We start from the raw sequence: 17533 nt of genomic DNA, 5'->3' as shown, positions 1-17533 counted from the left end.
GGGGAATTTAACATGATACATACAAATCTTTTCTAACGGATAGAGCTGGGGCCTGGAAGCGGGGAGAACCTAGGTTCTAAATCCCAGCTCTGCCGTGTGACCTCGGGCAAGTCACTTCACTTCTCTGGGCCTCAGTTACCTCATCTGTAAAATGGGGAGGCGACTGTGAGCCCCACGTGGACTGCTTGGCATATAGTAATAATAATAATAATAATAATAATAATAATGGTATTTGTTAAGCGCTTACAATGTGCCAAGCACTGTTCTAAGCGCTGGGGAGGTTACAAGGTAATCAGGTTGTCCCGTGGGGGGCTCACAGTCTTCATCCCCATTTTACAGGTGAGGGAACTGAGGCCCAGAGAAGTGAAGTGACTTGCCCAGAGTCACACAGCTGATAAAACTCTGTCTCCGGGAGGGCAGGGGGATCTCGGGGCGAATCCAAGAAGCAGCAGGGCCTGTAGGATGGAGCCTGGATTGATCCCCCTTTTTCCTCTCCTTCTTCCCCTCCCCTCTCCAATGTGTGTATATTCTTCTTCTTCCCCTCCCCTCTCCAAATATATATATATTTGTACATATTTATTACTCTATTTTACTTGTCCATATTTACTATTCTATTGATTTTGTTGATGATGTGCCTCTAGCTTTAATTCTATTTGTTCTGACGATTTTGACGCGTGTCCACGTTTTGTTGCTTGTTTTACTTGTCCATATTCACTCTTCTGTTGATTTTGTTGATGATGTGCCTCTACCTTTAATTCTATTTGTTCTGGCAATTTTGACACCTGTCCGCAATGTTTTGTTTTGTTGCTTGTTTTACTTGTCCATATTTACTCTTCTATTGATTTTGTTGATGCCGTGCCTCTAGCTTTAATTCTGTTTGTTCTGACGATTTTGACCCCTGTCCGCATGATTTGTTTTGTTGTTTTACTTGTCCATATTTACTCTTCTATTGATTTTGTTGATGATGCGCCTCTAGCTTTAATTCTATTCTGACGATTTTGACACCTGTCCCCATGTTTTGTTGCTTGTTTTACTTGCCCGTTTACTCTTCTATTGATTTTGTTGATGATGTGCCTCTAGCTTTAATTCTATTTGTTCTGACGATTTTGACACCTTTCCACATGTGTGGTTGCTTGTTTTACTTGTCCGTATTTACTATTCTATTGATTTTGCTGATGATGGGCCTCTAGCTTTAATTCTATTTGTTCTGACAATTTTGACACCTGTCCGCGTTTTTTGTTTCGTTGCTTGTTTTACTTGTCCATATTTACTATTCTGTTGATTTTGTTGATGTGCCTCTCGCTGTCATTCTATTTGATCTGACAACTTTGACACCTGTCCAACATGTTTTGTTTTGTTGTTTTACTTGTCCATATTTACTCTTCTACTGATTTTGTTTATGATGCACCTCTAGCTTTAATTCTACTATAATGACCCTTGTCTGCGTGTTTTGTTTCATTGTTTTACTTGTCCATATTTACTCTTCTATTGATTTTGTTGATGATGTGCCTCTAGCTTTAATTCTATTTGTTCTGACGACTTTGACACCTGTCCTCATGTTTTGTTTTGTTGCTTGTGTTACTTGTCCATATTTACTCTTCTATTGATTTTGTTTGTGATGCACCTCTAGCTTTAATTCTATTCTGACGATTTTGACACCCATCCGCGTGTTTTGTTGCTTGTTTTACTTGTCCGTTTACTCTTCTATTGATTTTGTTGATGATGTGCCTCTAGCTGTAATTCTATTTGTTCTGACGATTTTGACACCTGTCCGCATGATTTGTTGCTTGTTTTACTTGTCCGTATTTACTATTCTATTGATTTTGTTGATGATGTGCCTCTAGCTTTAATTCTATTTGTTCTGACGACTTTGACACCTGTCCGCGTGTTTTGTTATTTTGTTGCTTGTTTTACTTGTCCATATTTACTCTTCTATTGATTTTGTTGATGATGTGCCTCTAGCTTTAATTCTATTTGTTCTGACGACTTCGACACCTGTCCACATGTTTTGTTTTGTTGTTCGTTTTACTTGTCCATATTTACTCTTCTATTGATTTTGTTGATGATGTGCCTCTAGCTTTAATTCTATTTGTTCTGACGACTTTGACACCTGTCCACGTGTTTTTTTTGTTTTGTTGTTCGTTTTACTTGTCCCTATTTACTATTCTATTGATTTTGTTGATGATGTGCCTCTAGTTTTACTTCTATTTGTTCTGACGAGTTTTGACACCTGTCTGTATGTGTGGTTGCTTGTTTTACTTGTCCATATTTACTCTTCTATTGATTTTGTTGATGATGTGCCTCTAGCTTTAATTCTATTTGTTCTGACGATTTTGACACCTGTCCGCATGGTTTGTTGCTTGTTTTACTTGTCCAGATTTACTCTTCTATTGATTTTGTTGATGATGTGCCTCTACCTTTAATTCTATTTGTTCTGACGATTTTGACACCTTTCCGCATGTTTTGTTGCTTGTTTTACTTGTCCGTATTTACTATTCTATTGATTTTGTTGATGATGTGCCTGTAGCTTTAATTCTATTTGTTCTGACGATTTTGACACCTGTCCGTGTGTTTTGTTCTGTTGCTTGTTTTACTTGTCCATATTTACTCTTCTATTGATTTTGTTGATGATGTGCCTGTAGCTTTAATTCTATTTGTTCTGATGATTTTGACACCTGTCCGCGTGTTTTGTTCTGTTGCTTGTTTTACTTGTCCATATTTACTCTTCTATTGATTTTGTTGATGATGTGCCTCTACCTTTAATTCTATTTGTTCTGACGACTTCGAAACCTGTCCACATGTTTTGTTTTGTTGTTCGTTTTACTTGTCCATATTTACTCTTCTATTGATTTTGTTGATGATGTGCCTCTAGCTTTAATTCTATTTGTTCTGACGATTTTGACACCTTTCCACATGTGTGGTTGCTTGTTATACTTGTCTGTATTTACTATTCTATTGATTTTGTTGATGATGTGCCTCTAGCTTTCATTCTATTTGTTCTGACGACTTTGACACCTGTCACCGTGTTTTGTTGTTTTGTTTCCTTGTTTTCCTTGTCCATATTTACTCTTCTATTGATTTTGTTGATGATGTGCCTCTACCTTTAATTGTATTTGTTCTGACCGTTTTGACACCTGTCCGCGTGTGTGGTTGCTTGTTTTACTTGTCCGTATTTACTATTCTATTGATTTTGTTGATGATGTGCCTCTACCTCTAATTCTATTTTTTCTGACGACTTTGGCACCTGTCCGTGTGTTTTGTTTTGTCATCCGTCTCCCCCTTCTAGACCGCGAGCCCGTTGTGGGGTAGGGACCGTCTCTACCTGTTGCCAACTTGTCCTTCCCAAGCGCTTCGTCCAGGGCTCCGCACCCAGTAAGCGCTCAACAAATCCGACTGAATGAGCGAATGAAGCGGCGGGGCCGGGATTAGAATCAATCGATCAATCGATCGTATTTATTGAGCGCTTACCGTGTGCTTACTGTGTGGGAAGTACAAGTTGGCAACATATAGGGATGGTCCCTACCCAACGGTGGGCTCACGGTCTAAAAGAAGCCACGGCCTCCGGCTCCCAAGCCCACGCTCTTCCCGAAGCTTCCCGAAGGAAGCGCTTAGCAAATACCGTCCCGGTGACGGTGCGATCCCGGTGTCCGGGCCTTGATTCGCCTTTCCTCCTAGGTACCGGATGATCACGGACGGCGGAGTCAGTATTAACCACCACCAAGTGACGGACCCCGAAAGCGTCCTGGTGCTGGGGCAGCACATCCTCCGCAACGGGCTCTCCCTGCTGAAGATCGGAAAGAGGAACGTCTACGTCATCAAGTGGCTTCGGCTGTGACGGCCCGGAATTCCGCATCCCGGAGGGCCGCGTCCTCGCGTTTCCTGGCTCGCTGGAAGAAGCGGCGGAGCGTGGGGCGGACTGCGGTCCCGTCGGTCCTATCTATTAAGCGCCCGCTGCGCGCAGAGCACTGTGCTGAGCGCTGAAGTCTTCTCACGGTGTGAGCAGTTATTTCGCCTTGAATAAAGCTGGGAGGAGAGGAGTTCTCCTCGGTTCACTGGGTGGTCCGAGCCAGAGGAAGAGATACCGGGGTGGAAATCATCTTTAATAATAATGACGATTATGTGCCGGGCACTGTACTGAGCGCTGGGGCCGGTAAAAGGAAATCGGGTCGGGCACCGTTGTTGTCCCATGTGGGACTCACAGTCTCAATCCCCATAATAATAATAATGGTAGCATTTATTAGCGGTCTTTTAGACTGTGAGCCCACTGTTGGGTAGGGACTGTCTCTATATGTTGCCATCTTGTACTTCCCAAGCGCTTAGTACAGTGCTCTGCACACAGTAAGCGCTCAATAAATACAATTGATTGATTTATTAACCACTTACTATGTGCAAAGCACCGTTCTAAGCGCTGGGGAGGTTACAAGGAGGTTGTCCCACGTGGGGCTCACAGTCTTCATCCCCATTTTACAGATGAGGGAACTGAGGTCCAGAGAAGTGAAGTGACCTGCCCAAAGTCACACAGCTGACAAGTGACGGAGCCGGGATTTGAACCCGTGACGTCTGACTCCAAAGCCCGGGCTCTTTCCACCGAGCCACGCCGCTTCCCCATGTTACAGATGAGGTCACTGAGGCACAGAGAAGTACAGCGACTTGCCCAGGCCACCCAGCAGACAAATGGGGGAGCAGCAGGGCAGAGTGGACAGAGCCTGGGCCTGGTTACGGGTTCTAATCCCGGCCCTGCCACTTGTCTGCTGTGTGACCTTGGGCAAGTCACTTCACGTCTCTGGGCCTCAGTGACCTCATCTGGAAAATGGGGATTGAGACGATGAGCCCTGCGTGGGACGGGGACTGCGTCCAACCCGATTTGCTTGTATCATAATGATGGTTATTTGTTAAGCGCTTACTATGTGCAAAGCGCTGGGGAGGTTACAAAGTGATCAGGTTGTCCCACGGGGGGCTCACAGTCTTCATCCCCATTTTACAGCTGAGGGAACTGAGGCTCAGAGAATAATAATAATAATAATGATGGCATTTGTTAAGCGCTTACTATGTGCAAAGCACTGTTCTAAGTGCTGGGGGGGATGCAGTGTGATCAAGTTGTCCCACATGGGGCTCACAGTCTTAATCCCCATTTTTTACAGATGAGGGAACTGAGGCTCAGAGAAGTTAAGTGACTTGCCCAAGGTTACACAGCAGACTTGTGGTGGAGCTGGGATTTGAACCCATGACCTCTGACTCCAAAGCCCGGGCTCTTTCCACTGAGCCACGCCGCTTGTGAAATGACTTGCCCAACAGCTGACAAGTGGCGGAGCGGGGATTAGAACCCATGACCAGGCCCAGGCTCTATCCACTCTGCCCTGCTGCTCCCCCACTTGTTTGCTGTGTGACCTGGGCAAGTCGCTTTACTTCTCTGTGCCTCAGTGACCTCATCTGTAACATGGGGAAGCAGCGTGGCTCAGTGGAAAGAGCCCGGGCTTTGGAGTCAGAGGTCACGGGTTCAAATCCCTGCTCCGCCACTTGTCAGCTGTGTGGCTTTGGGCAGTTCACTTCACTTCTCTGGGCCTCAGTTCCCACATCTGTAAAATGGGGATGAAGAGTGTGAGCCCCACGTGGGACAACCTCCTTGTTTCCTCCCCAGCGCTTAGAACACTCCAAAGCCCGGGCTCTTTCCACCGAGCCACGCTGCTTCTCTGCTGCTTGTCTGGCATCCACCCCAGCGCTTAGTACAGTGCCTGGCACATAATGAGCATTTAACAGATACCGTGAGTATTATTTTATTATGATATTGTCATTAGGACTCTGATCCCTGCTGCCGAGACTCCCGTGAGTCCCCATTCCGGTGCCGGCTTTGGTGAAGGGGACGATCCCCCTTCTAGACCGTGATGGGTAGGGACCGTCTCTATATGTTGCCAACTTGGACTTCCCAAGCGCTTAGTACAGTGCTCTGCACGCAGTAAGCGCTCAATAAATGTGATTGATTGATTGATGGAGGAAGCGAGGTGAAAACCTGCTCAGGCGTTCAGTTCAGCCACTGCATCTACCTCCCCCCCACTCGTACTTCCAGAGAACAAAACTTTTTTCCCATTCCCATTGGGCAACTTGGCTGTCGATAGTCCCTGTTTGCTGGCAGAAGGGCTGGGATGGGCGGTGATGTTTGTCTTCACCATTAATCAATCAATCAATCAATCGTATTTATTATTTATTATTCCCCCTTTTAGACTGTGAGCCCACTGTTGGGTAGGGACTGTCTCTATAGGTTGCCAATTTGTACTTCCCAAGCGCTTAGTACAGTGCTCTGCACATAGTAAGCGCTCAATAAATACGATTGATTGATTGAGCGCTTACTATGTGCAGAGTTAGATAATAATAATAATAATGGCATTTATTAAGTGCTTACTAGTTCAAGCGTCCCGGCCACGATATTCCCTGTTTGCTGGCAGAAGGGCTGGGATGGGCGGTGATGTTTGTCTTCACCATTAATCAATCAATCAATCAATCGTATTTATTATTTATTATTCCCCCTTTTAGACTGTGAGCCCACTGTTGGGTAGGAACTGTCTCTATAGGTTGCCAATTTGTACTTCCCAAGCGCTTAGTACAGTGCTCTGCACATAGTAAGCGCTCAATAAATACGATTGATTGATTGATTGAGCGCTTACTATGTGCAGAGTTAGGTAATAATAATAATAATGGCACTTATTAAGTGCTTACTAGTTCAAGTGTCCCGGCCACGATAGTCCCTGTTTGTTGGCAGAAGGGCTGGGACGGGCGGTGACGTTGTCTTCACCATTAGGTGATAATAATAATGATGGTATTGATTAAGCGCTTATTAGGTGCTGAGCACTGTTCGAAGCGCTGGGGTGGTTGCAAGGTGATCAGCGTGAAGCGGCGTGGCTCGGTGGAAAGAGCCCAGGCTTGGGGGTCAGAGGTCATGCGTTCGAATCCCTGCTCTGCCCGTTATCAGCTGTGTGGCTTTGGGCAGGTCACTTCACTTCTCTGGGCCTCAGTTCCCTCATCTGGAAAATGGGGATGAAGACTGTGAGCCCCCCCGTGGGACAACCTGATCACCTTGTAACCTCCCCAGCGCTTAGAACAGTGCTTTGCACATAGTAAGCGCTTAATAAATGCCATCATCATTATTATTATTATTAGGTTGTCCCACATGAGGCTCACAGTCTTTACCCCCCCATGGGACAACCTGATCACCTTGTAACCTCCCCAGCGCTTAGAACAGTGCTTTGCACATAGTAAGCGCTTAATGCCATCATTATTATTATTGTTATCAGGGTGTCCCACATGGGGCTCACAGTCTTCATCCCCCACGGGACAACCTGATCACCTTGTAACCTCCCCAGCGCTTAGAACAGTGCTTTGCACATAGTAAGCGCTTAATAAATGCCATCACCATCATTATTATTATTATTAGGTTGTCCCACATGAGGCTCACAGTCTTTACCCCCCCATGGGACAACCTGATCACCTTGTAACCTCCCCAGCACTTAGAACAGTGCTTTGCACATAGTAAGCGCTTAATAAATGCCATCATCATTATTATTATTATTAGGTTGTCCCACATGGGGCTCACAGTCTTCACCCCCCCCCATGGGACAACCTGATCACCTTTTAACCTCCCCGGCGCTCAGAACAGTGCTTTGCACATAGTAAGCACTTAATGAATGCCATCATCATTATTATTATTATTATTAGGTTGTCCACATGGGGCTCACAGTCTTCACCCCCCATGGGACCACTTGATCACCTTGTAACCTCCCCAGCGCTTAGAACAGTGCTTTGCACATAGTAAGCGCTTAATAAATGCCATCATCATTATTATTATTAGGTTGTCCCACATGGGGCTCAGTCTTTATCCCCCATGGGACCAGTTGATCACCTTGTAACCTCCCCAGTGCTTAGAACAGTGCTTTGCACATAGTAAGCGCTTAACAAATGCCATCATCATTATTATTATTAGGTTGTCCCACAAGAGGCTCACAGTCTTCCTCCCCCATGGGACAACCTGATCACCTTGTAACCTCCCCAGTGCTTAGAACAGTGCTTTGCACATAGTAAGCCCTTAATAAACGCCATCGTATTATTATTATTATTCATCCCCATTTGACAGATGAGGGAACTGAGGCCCAGAGAAGTGAAGTGACTTGTCCAAAGTCACACAGCTGACAAGTGGCGGAGTCGGGATTCGAACCCACGACCTGTGACTCCAAAGCCGGGGCTCTTTCCACTGAGCCACGCCGTTCCTTAGATGCGTTTCTCTGGGCTGGACATGGGATGGCTTAACTCAGCACTCCAATATCTTACCGTCGACCTCGTCTCCTCCGCCTTTGGTCTGTCAAAGAGATGCCTGCCGGGGATGAGTTTTATTTTCTTAAACATGTCTTTAAGCGCTTACTATGTGCTTGGCACTGTACTGAGCACTGAGATAGGTCAATCAATCAATCAATCGTATTTATTGAGCGCTTACTGCGTGCAGAGCACCGTACAAAGCGCTTGGGAAGTACAAGTTGGCAACATACAGATCAATCTAAGGTATTTGTTGAGCGCTTGCTGTGTGCGGAGCACTGTACTAAGCGCTTGGGAAGTCCAAGTTGGCAACATATAGATCAATCTAAGGTGTTTGTTGAGCGCTTGCTGTGTGCAGAGCACTGTACTAAGCGCTTATCTATTCTATTTTATTTTGTTAGTATGTTTGGTTTTGTTCTCTGTCTCCCCCTTTTAGACTGTGAGCCCACTGTGCGGTAGGGACCGTCTCTATATGTTGCCAATTTGTACTTCCCAAGCGCTTAGTACAGTGCTCTGCACATAGTAAGCGCTCAATAAATACGATTGATTGATTGACAACAGAATTAGGAGACATGTTCCCTGCCAGTTAACAAGCTCACGACCTCAGTTACTTTTTATCCTTCCGTCTCACGCTGACCCCTTCCCTTTATTCTCTCCCATCCCCACAGCACCTCTGGACAGATCCGTAATTTCATTTATTTGTATTATTGTCTGTCTCCCCCCGCCAGACTGCAAGCCTGTTGCAGACAGGGAATATCATGTAACCTCCCCAGCGCTTAGGACAGTGCTTTGCACAGAGTTAGCGCTTAATAAATGCCATCATTTAGTTTTAGACTGTGAGCCCGCTGTTGGGTAGGGACCGTCTCTAGATGTTGCCAACTTGTACTTCCCAAGCGCTTAGTACGGTGCTCTGCACACAGTAAGCGCTCAATAAATACGATTGATGATGATCATCATTATTGTAATATTATTATATAATTATATACCGTTATAATCATTATTGCTTATTTTTATATTGTATTAATATTTAATTGTATTAATATAGTTATTGATATGTCATTGTAATATCATAATGATGGCATTTATTAAGCGCTTACTAGGTGCAAAGCACCGTTCTAATTTATACTGTACTCTCCCAAGCACTTAGTACAGTGCTGTGCACACAGTAAGCGCTCAATAAACACGATTGATGATGATGGTGATCGTTATTATGTTATACTATATAATTATATACTGTTATAATTATTATTAATTATTTTTATATTATATTAACTATTTTATGTTAATATAGTTACTGATATAGGTCATTGAAATATCATAATGATGGCATTTATTAAGCGCTTACTAGGTGCAAAGCACCGTTCTAATTATACCGTACTCTCCCAAGCGCTTAGTACGGCGCCGTGCACACAGTAAGCGCTCAGTAAATACGATTGATGATGATGATCATTATTATACTATATAATTATATACCGTTATAACTATTATTATTTTTATATTATATTAATAACTATTTTATTATATTAATATAGTTACTGATATAGGTCATTGTAATGTCATAATGATGGCATTTATTAAGCGCTTAGTAGGTGCAAAGCACCGTTCTAATTTATACTGTACGCTCCCAAGCGCTTAGTGCGGCGCTGTGCACACAGTAAGCGCTCAATAAATTCGATTGATGATGATGACGCTCATTATAATATTATACTATATAATTATATACCGTTATAATTATTATTATTTTTATATTATATTAATAACTATTTTATTATATTGATATAGTTATTGATATATGTCATTGTAATATAATGATGGCATTTATTAAGCGCTTACTAGGTGCAAAGCACTGTTCTAATTATACTGTACTCTCCCAAGCGCTTAGTACGGCGCTGTGCACACAGTAAGCGCTCAATAAATACGATTGATGATGATGATCATTATTATATTATATAATTATATACCGCTATAATTATTATTAATTATTTTTATATTATATTAATAACTATTTTATTATATTAATATTGATATGTCATTGTAATGTCATAATGATGGCATTTATTAAGCGCTTACTAGGTGCAAAGCACCGTTCTAATTTATACTGTACTCTCCCAAGCGCTTAGTATGGCGCTGTGCACACAGTAAGCGCTCAATAAATACGATTGATGATGATGATCATTATTATATTATACTATATAATTATACACCGTTATAATTATAATTAATTATTTTACTATTATATCGATAACTATTTTATTATATTAATATTGATATATGTCATTGTAATATCATTTATTAAGCGCTTACTAGGTGCGAAGCACCGTTCTAATTTATACCATACTCTTCCAAGCACTTAGTACGGCGCTGTGCACACAGTAAGCGCTCAATAAATACGATTGATGATGATGATGATCATTATTATATTATACTATATAATCATACACCGTTATAATTATCATTAATTATTTTTATATGATATTAATAGCTATTTTATTATATTAATATAGTTATTGATATAGGCCATTGAAATATCATAATGATGGCATTTATTAAGCGCTTACTAGGTGCAAAGCACCGTTCTAATTTATACCGTACTCTCCCAAGCGCTTAGTACGGCACCGTGCACGCAGGAAGCGCTCAGTACATAGGACCAGCTGACTATCTGGACGAAGCCTAATGCCTCGGTGATGCCGAAGGACCTGCTGTGAAATTGACTGTAAGCTTGCGGTGGGTAGGAGCGGGTCTGTTTCTTGTTGTATTGTTCTCCCCGCAACACAATAAGCGCTCAGTAAATACGCCTGGAGAAGCAGTGTGGCCTAGTGGTTGGAGCGCGGGCCCGGAAACGGAGGAACAGAGAAGTGAAGTGACTTGCCCGTGGTCACCCAGCAATCAATCAATCAATCAGTTGTATTTATTGAGCGCTTACTGTGTGCAGAGCACTGTACTAAGCGCTTGGCGGCAGGGATGAGAACCCAGCTCCTCCAACTCCCAGGTTTGTGCGTTTTCCCGACGACGTGCACGGGGTTTCCTTAAATTTTCCCCGCTGCCCTATGAGAAGCAGCGTGGCTCAGTAGAAAGAGCCCGGGCTTGGGAGTCAGAAGGTCATGGGTTCTAATCCTGCCTCCGCCACTGGGACAACCTGATCACCCTGTATCCCCCGCCAGTGTTTAGAACATTGCTTTGGGGAAGCAGCGTTGCTCAGTGGAAAGAGCCCGGGCTTGGGAGTCAGAGGTCGTGGGTTCAAATCCTGCCTCCGCCACTTGTCAGCTGGGTGACTTTGGGCAAGTCACTTCACTTCTCTGGACCTCAGTTCCCTCATCTGTAAAATGGGGATGAAGACTGTGAGCCCCACGTGGGACAACCTGATGACCTTGTATCTACCCCAGCGCTTAGAACAGTGCTTTGCACATAGTAAGCGCTTAACAAATACCAACATTATTATTATTATTATTATGCACCGTCTTTTTTCCTCCCTTCCTGATGGAGGACCAGCTAATCCTTCACAGTCGTCACTCCGATGAGCCACTCCACGCCTGTGGGTCGGTAGCCTATATTGTTGCCAACTTGTACTTCCCAAGCGCTTAGTACAGTGCTCTGCACACAGTAAGCGCTCAATAAATACGATTGATTGATTGGGGTGATTCGGCCCGGACTGGGCCACTAGGCTAGACTCTTAACTGCCCTCAAAGACCAAGTCCACCCTGTCCTACTCTAGAGGAGCAGCGTGGCTCAGTGGAAAGAGCCCGGGCTTTGGAGTCAGAGGTCATGGGTTCAAATCCCGGCTCTGCCAATTGTCAGCTGTGGGACTTTGGGCAAGTCACTTCACGTCTCTGGGCCTCAGTCCCCTCATCTGTAAACTGGGAGCTTCCCCCCCCCCCCCCCCCCCGCCCCCGTGGGACAACCTGATCACCTTGTATCCTTCCCGGCGCTTAGAACAGTGCTTTGCACATAGTAAGCGCTTCATAATAATAATGGCATTTATTAAGCGCTTACCATGTGCAAAGCACTGTTCTAAGCGCTGGGGAGGTTACAAGGTGATCAGGTTGTCCCACGTGGGGCTCACAGTCTTAATCCCCATTTTACAGGTGGCATTTACATAAATGCCATTATTATTATTATTATTGTTATTATTATAGAGCACAGGCCCAGGAGGCAGAAGGACTTGGGTTCTAATTCCACTCTACTACGTGTCTGCTGGGTGACCTTGGGCAAGCCACGTCCTTCTAGACTGTGAGCCCACTGTTGGGTAGGGACCGTCTCTAGATGTTGCCAACCTGGACTTCCCAAGCGCTTAATAATAATAATAGTAATAATAATGGCATTTATGAAGCGCTTACTATGTGCAAAGCACTGTTCTAAGCGCTGGGGAGGTTACAAGGTGCTCAGGTTCTCCCATGGGGGGCTCACAGTCTCCATCCCCATTTTACAGATGAGGTAGACTGTGAGCCCACTGTTGGGTAGGGACCGTCTCTAGATGTTGCCAACCTGGACTTCCCAAGCGCTTGGTAATAATAATAATAATAATAATTGCATTTATTAAGCGCTTACTATGCACAAAGCACTGTTCTAAGCGCTGGGGAGGTTACAAGGTGATCAGGTTCTCCCATGGGGGGCTCACAGTCTCCATCCCCATTTTACAGATGAAGTAAACTGAGGGCCCAGAGAAGTTAGGTGACTTGCCCCAAGTCACACAGCTGACAAGTGGCGGAGCCGGGATTTGAACCCACAACCTCTGACTCCAAAGCCCGGGCTCTTTCCACTGAGCCACGTGCTCTGCGCACAGTAAGCACTCAATAAATACGATTGAATGAATGAAGGGGCCTCAGTCGCCTCATCAGGAAAATGGGCAAGACCGTGAGCCCAGACTGAGAGAGTGGGTCCAACCTGATTAATTTGTATCTGGCCCCATACTTAGAAGAGTGCTTGGCACATAGTAAGCGCTTAAGTGCTACAAATTGTTATTGGAGGGAGCAGGAAAGAGCAGCCATAGAGTTCCCCCCAAATAACATCACATAAATCATTTAGAGGGCTAACGGATGTTCTATCCTACACATCCGCAAATTTCCATTTTCAACCTCTGCTCCGTCGTACTTCCCAAGCGCTCAGTCCAGTGCTCTGCACACAGTAAGCGCTCAATAAATTGATTGACTCCTAGACAGGACGTGCTGCCTTTCCAAGGTCGAGCAGACATTGCTTGCGCTTCGTGAAAAAAAGGAATGGAATCTGGGAATTTCCCAGGTTTTCCCCAACCGTCTCCTCCACCGAGCGAAACTTAAAATGCCCGACTATGAAAAAAGAACCTGTTTATTGACTTGCTGTGATGAAGTCTTTCGCACCAGTAATTTTATTTACAATTGCAACGACGGACAGACATCAGGCGCTAATATCAGAAGTCACCTCTACGGCTCTGATCGTCACTCAGTTTACAGCCAGCAAACCGAGGTTTTTCTCTCCCCCAGAAGATTCTTGCAATCGTGTGAGTTTGTTGTTTTTTTTAAAAGGGGGCAGGATATAAGGAATGAAAAGGGACGTAAGGAATGCAGATATTTAAAAACACGTTCTTTTGCTGAGAGTAGCGTGAGATACAGGGGGAAAAAAAACCCACTTGCCCATTTTTACACGTTTTGTGTGCGAAATAAAGACACGAAACAGCAACACCTGCTCTTCTAGAGCTAATTAAATGAAGTCATTTGCTCTCGCACCCTTTCACTGTAAATGTAAAGAGGAAATAATCAGATTTAGCAGGGCCTTTTACTCTCCGCTTTATTAACAGAACCCAGTTCTAAAACTTCCTTAAAGACCACCTTATCTGATACGTGAGCTAAAATTTTTCAGACTTTTTTTCTTCCCCGGCAGCCCTAACACATCCTTTTGGGTGTGATGGGGTGGGTCTATGTGTTGCCGACTTGTACTTCCCAAGCGCTTAGTACAGTGCTCTGCACACAGTAAGCACTCAATAAGTACGATCGATTGATTGCTTTTGACAGATGCCAAGGGTTGTAAATTCATTTTTCCCCCATTTGATCCTGCTCCTATTTCCAGCACCATTTCTTCCAACCCCCCCCCCCCCCCCCCCGTAATTTATTTTTTTATCCGAGTGTGGGACGGGCAAAGTGCAATTCAAACTGAACGGCTGCCACTGCCAACAGCTTGAAAACGGGAGGTGGCAAGCCCCTCTTATTGTGGGGGATAGTGTTTTATTATCAAATATGCGTCGCTCCTGCGAAGGAAACTCGGGCCGAGGTTTCTCGCGCATAAATCCGGGGACGGCGGCAGCGGGCGTCCGAGACTTACTGAAAGGTTACGTTTTAGTTGTCGTCGTGCTTCGCCTTCATGGCCCAGCTCGAGGAGGAGGGAGAGGCCAAACTGTAGAGAAAACCGAAGAAAGCTTTGGGCGGGTAAACTAAAATCCCCGATTGAGGCCGTTTTTGAACACAGGAATCGGTGGTGGAGGAAAAGCTACGAACACAGTGGCCGATTATCACGTCTCCTTTTTGCCCTGAAGTGAACGCGTCCAGCTGAGAGAAGCCTATTAGGGGAGGGGGGAAAAATGTGAAATACACACCGTATAGGGAGCTCTCTTAGCAACTTCAGCCCTCCAAGCCAGCTCGGTTTATAACAGCGCATGCATTACAGTCGTGCGAAATCGCGTCTCGACCCCTTTTCCCCTAAACTCTCCGGCAGCCGCCTCAATCGAACGCGACGGCCGTGTTCGTCATCCCAGTACGGTTCTTTCCCGGATTCCAATGAAACCATACCAGGGACGGCGAGGGACACCGGCCCCGAGATCGGTTCTTCCCCGGATTCCAATGAAACCATTTCCGGGACGCCTCGGTACGTTTTTATAGGAATATATGCCGAGGGGGGGTTGGGGGAGATGGCCGGAACGGCATTCGTCACGTGGGATTAAATGTGTGACGTCCGAAAGCCGGACCGTCTTCGCTTGAGCAGATTTACAGAGTCGCGACACACACAGAGAGAGTTCATAAATAATATTCTAGCACACGGGCGCGGTAATTAGCAACTTTCAAGTCGGCGGGGCCCTCGTCCACCCAACCGCTGAGGCGGTTTCGGTCCTTCACCAGAGGTGCGTCTCTCGGATCTCGGCGATTATCTGGCCGGCTCTCTGCAAAGCCTGTGCGGAAGAGAAGGGGAGGATTTAGGCAACTCTGGGGGTTGTTAATTGGTTCCCGTTTTACGGGAGAAGCAGCGTGGCTCCGTGGAAAAGAGCCCGGGCTTTGGAGTCGGAGGTCACGGGTTCAAATCCCCGCTCCGCCGCTTGTCAGCTGGGTGACTCTGGGCAAGTCGCTTCTCTGGGCCTCAGCGGCCTCATCTGGAAAATGGGGATTAAGGCTGTGAGCCACCCCGGTGGGACAACCTGATCGCCTTGTAACCTCCCCAGCGCTTAGAACAGTGCTTTGCACATAGTAAGTGCTTAATAAATGCCATCATCATCATCATCAATCGTATTTATTGAGCGCTTACTCTGTGCAGAGCACTGTACTAAGCGCTTGGGAAGTACAAGTTGGCAACATATAGAGACGGTCCCTACCCAACAGCGGGCTCACAGTCTAAAAGGGGGAGACAGAGAACACAACCAAACATACTAACAAAATAAAATAAATAGAATAGATATGTACAAGTAAAATAAATAGAGTAATAAATCTGTACAAACATATATACATATATACAGGTGCTGTGGGGAAGGGAAAGAGGTAAGGTGGGGGGGATGGAGAGGGGGACGAGGGGGAGAGGAAGGAAGGGGCTCATCATCATCATTAAGTCACTTCTCTGGGCCTCAGTGACCTCATCTGTAAAATAGGGATTAAGACTGTGAGCCCCACATGGGACAACCTGATCGCCTTGTAACCTCTCCAGCGCTTAGAACTGTGCTTTGCACATAGTAAGCGCTTAATAAATGCCATCATCATCAAGTCACTTCTCTGGGCCTCAGTGACCTCATCTGGAAAATGGGGATGAAGACTGTGAGCCCCCCGTGGGACAACCTGATCGCCTTGTAACCTCCCCAGCGCTCCGAACTGTGCTTTGCACATAGTAAGCGCTTAATAAATGCCATTATTATTATTACTACTAAACAGTCGAGACTTTAATCCTTTGTGACGGGGCATTTGAGCTCCGTATTTTGTGTTTTAGTCGACAAGGGGATGTCCAACCAGGGAGAGCCATCTTGGCACAAGCTCAGGACAGTAAAACCAGATGTAGACGACACTGTTGGGCTGTGACGATAAAAACAGTGGGATTTGGGAAGAGCTCACTATGGGCCAGGGACTGTTCATTCAATGGTATTTATTGAGCGCTTACTGTGTGCAGAGCACTGTGCTAAGCGCTTGGGAAGTCCAAGTCGGCAACATATAGAGGCGGTCCCTACCCAACAACGGGCTCACAGTCTAGTTCTAAGCGCGAGACAGATACAAGTTAGGGTGGACACAATTGCTGTCCAACATGGGGCTCACAGTCTTAATCCCCATTGAACAGATGAGGTAGTTGAGGCCCAGAGAAATGAAGGGACTGGCCCAAGGTCTCGCAGCGGACCGGCGGCGGAGCGGGAATGAGAGCCCAGGTCTGTGTTCTAGCCGCAAGACCGTCAAATCTGTACTGGTTTGCCTCAGCGCTACATCAGGTCACGTTCTAGCCTGTGAGCCCACTGTTGGGTAGGGACCGTCTCTAGATGTTGCCAACTTGGACTTCCCAAGCGCCTAGTACAGTGCTCTGCACACAGTAAGCGCTCAATAAATATGACAATGAACGAATGAACGGGACAGGGGCGAGAAGAGGGATTTCCCGGGGGCTCTAGTGCTCTGGCCATCGTGTTGGGGCGGGGTTAGACTGTGAGCCCGCTGTTGGGTAGGGACCGTCTCTATGTGTTGCCGACTTGTACTTCCCAAGCGCTTAGTACAGTGCTCTGCACACAGTAAGCTCTCAATAAATACGATTGATTGATTGATTGATTAGTCCCTGCATTATTGGTCCTAACCGATTGTACGTTCATCTTCTAGAAGGCATAACCCCGTGACACAACTGTTCACCACCCGGGCAGGGAGTGAAGCCAGTTATTCCGTGGGGCGGGGAAGGAGCCCTGGCTACGGGGTAGGCCAACCATAATAAAAATAATAATAATAATAATAATAGTAGTAATGATGGCATTTGTTAAGCGCTTACTATGTGCAAAGCACTGTTCTAAGTGCTGGGGGGGGTTACAAGGTGATCAGGTTGTCCC

General features: G+C 45.5%; 2 protein-coding genes across 5 annotated transcripts in view; one reads left to right on the top strand and one right to left on the bottom strand.

Moving 5' to 3' along the window:
• YARS2 (tyrosyl-tRNA synthetase 2) overlaps positions 1-4052 on the top strand; it is a 33012-nt gene extending 28960 nt beyond the window's left edge. Inside the window, exon 5 of the mRNA XM_038770137.1 lies at positions 3676-4052. Within this exon, the coding sequence (XP_038626065.1) occupies positions 3676-3835 (160 nt within the window). The 3' untranslated portion in view covers positions 3836-4052. The remainder of the gene's footprint in view (positions 1-3675) is intronic.
• An 11220-nt stretch (positions 4053-15272) lies between these two features.
• DNM1L (dynamin 1 like) overlaps positions 15273-17533 on the bottom strand; it is a 118865-nt gene continuing 116604 nt past the window's right edge. For all 4 annotated transcript variants that reach the window (XM_038761023.1, XM_038761039.1, XM_038761031.1 and 1 more), the window contains one exon: positions 15273-15430. In XM_038761023.1, coding sequence (XP_038616951.1) covers positions 15374-15430 — 57 coding nt within the window. In that variant the 3' untranslated portion in view covers positions 15273-15373. The remainder of the gene's footprint in view (positions 15431-17533) is intronic.

Source organism: Tachyglossus aculeatus, chromosome 2 (assembly GCF_015852505.1).
Source record: "Tachyglossus aculeatus isolate mTacAcu1 chromosome 2, mTacAcu1.pri, whole genome shotgun sequence".
NCBI lineage: Eukaryota > Metazoa > Chordata > Mammalia > Monotremata > Tachyglossidae > Tachyglossus > Tachyglossus aculeatus.
Note: the sequence above shows the minus strand (reverse complement) of the source record. Positions and strands in the feature narration are given on the sequence as shown.